Raw genomic sequence first — 1,849 nt, forward strand, 5'->3', positions numbered from 1 at the left:
TCATCCCACAGGCCACAAGACTTTTGAAAGAACATCCATAACATTCATCTGGCTGCAACTTAAAAATGATTTATCTAATATATCATATTCCAATCACTTGTATATAGACTCTCCTTGCACTATTTTAACTATTTACACTCTGTTATATTGTGTTGTACCGTTGGAGGAGCCTGTGACCTCAGATTGTCATTGACATATCTGCACTGTAGCTACGTACTCAAAGCCTTGAGTCTTGAATGTCATATGTTGGCCTTAACACGAGAACACTCAAGGTCTTCCCAGGTTCAGAGGTCTGTCTGTGTGTTACCTGTAGTAGCAGTGCTGCTGTTGAAGAAGCGCGCCGTGTCCTCCACAATCCGGGGGGGCTGGCTCCGGTCGTTGTTCATCCACGAGGAGGCCCCTCTGGAGGCCGTCAGACTGTGGGTTCCCCCCCCCTGAAGGCTGGACATGCTCCCCATGTTCAGAGATAGCCCCGCCCCCGGTCTCTCTGCCTGGGGGGGCTCGGCAGCACCGGATTTAGCAGGGGACGACTTGCTGCGAGACGACACCGGCTTGGACTCCTCGTCGCTGTCGAAGCCGAACGGATCCTCCATGCCGTCTCCGCTCGGACGGGGTCTCTTGTAGACCTCCAGAACCGAGTCATTTTTGGGTGCTCCGGCACGCTTTGAGCCCACCTTGGCTTTGTAGGTGGTGTCGCCCCATTTGGTGCTGAGGGTGCCTCTCTTGGTGGACAGAACCTCGTCGAACTTGGACGTGCCCTCCCCCCCCTTACGGCTGTAGGTTTTACCGAATCTGGATGTCATTGTTGCATCTGGGTCATTTCTCTAGAGGGCGAGAGGGGGGATTATTTAAGAGTACAAACAAACAAACAAACAAACGGCCATGATAGACCACCACACATAGACTGTTATTTATACATATTGTTATATATATATATATATTTGTATTGTGTTGAGGGACAAAGAGACACTGAGATGTGTTGCTAACTGTAAAGCACTGACTCATCACTGTACCCTGTATGCCGGGCAGGTCTGCCTTCACTAACTGTACGGAGGCTCAGTCACTGGTACATGTTCATCTACAAAGCCATGTTGGGTAAACTACCACCTTACATCTGCTCTCTGATCTCTCGACGAATTGAAAAGTACTTATTGCCTGAGATCTCATAATGTTGTTTTATTAAAATGTGCCAAGTGCTAGGACTGTCTTAGGGAAAAAAGCTTTTAGTTGTGCAGCTCCANTGCCTTCACTAACTGTACGGAGGCTCAGTCACTGGTACATGTTCATCTACAAAGCCATGTTGGGTAAACTACCACCTTACATCTGCTCTCTGATCACACAGAGAGTTGCCGGTAGCTATTGCCTGAGATCACATGATGTGGTTTTGTTACATGTGCTAAGTACAAGGAATGGCGTAGGTACAAAAACTTTTATGTGTGCAGCTCCTCTTGCTTGGAACAGTCAGCAAAAAGAAATTGAAACTGAGCAATTTGGTTCCACTGCCTGTTTTTAAAGCTCGGATAGGTGCCATGCAATCTGAGACTGTTGGTACCTGAATGTCAATGTCTTTAGGTATGTAAATGTAACCTGTAAATATGATGTATGATGTCCTTTTTGTTTTCTGTTGTTTTCTGTATTCATGTGGAACCTACTTCAGGGTTCATACACTTTTTCACCAATGACTTCTCCATGACCTTTACCTAGTTTTCCAATACCAAACAAATGACTCTTTCTCAGCGGTACCATGAACATTGTTATTTTAACATGGAACAGGAAATAAGTCTGCAATATGAACATGTTGTGTGTGCCATATCTAAAACCAACAAAAACACACAATCTCTCACCAGCA

General features: G+C 45.9%; 1 protein-coding gene across 1 annotated transcript in view; it reads right to left on the reverse strand.

Moving 5' to 3' along the window:
- Nucleotides 1-224: 224 nt before the first annotated feature.
- Nucleotides 225-1,849, reverse strand: part of LOC104942117 (wings apart-like protein homolog) — a 2,677-nt gene continuing 1,052 nt past the window's right edge. The window contains exon 2 of the mRNA XM_010767315.1: nt 225-824. Coding sequence (XP_010765617.1) covers nt 285-803 — 519 coding nt within the window. The 5' untranslated portion in view covers nt 804-824 and the 3' untranslated portion in view covers nt 225-284. The remainder of the gene's footprint in view (nt 825-1,849) is intronic.

This window comes from Notothenia coriiceps, unplaced genomic scaffold (genome assembly GCF_000735185.1).
Source record: "Notothenia coriiceps isolate Sejong01 unplaced genomic scaffold, NC01 NC01_scaffold00004137, whole genome shotgun sequence".
NCBI lineage: Eukaryota > Metazoa > Chordata > Actinopteri > Perciformes > Nototheniidae > Notothenia > Notothenia coriiceps.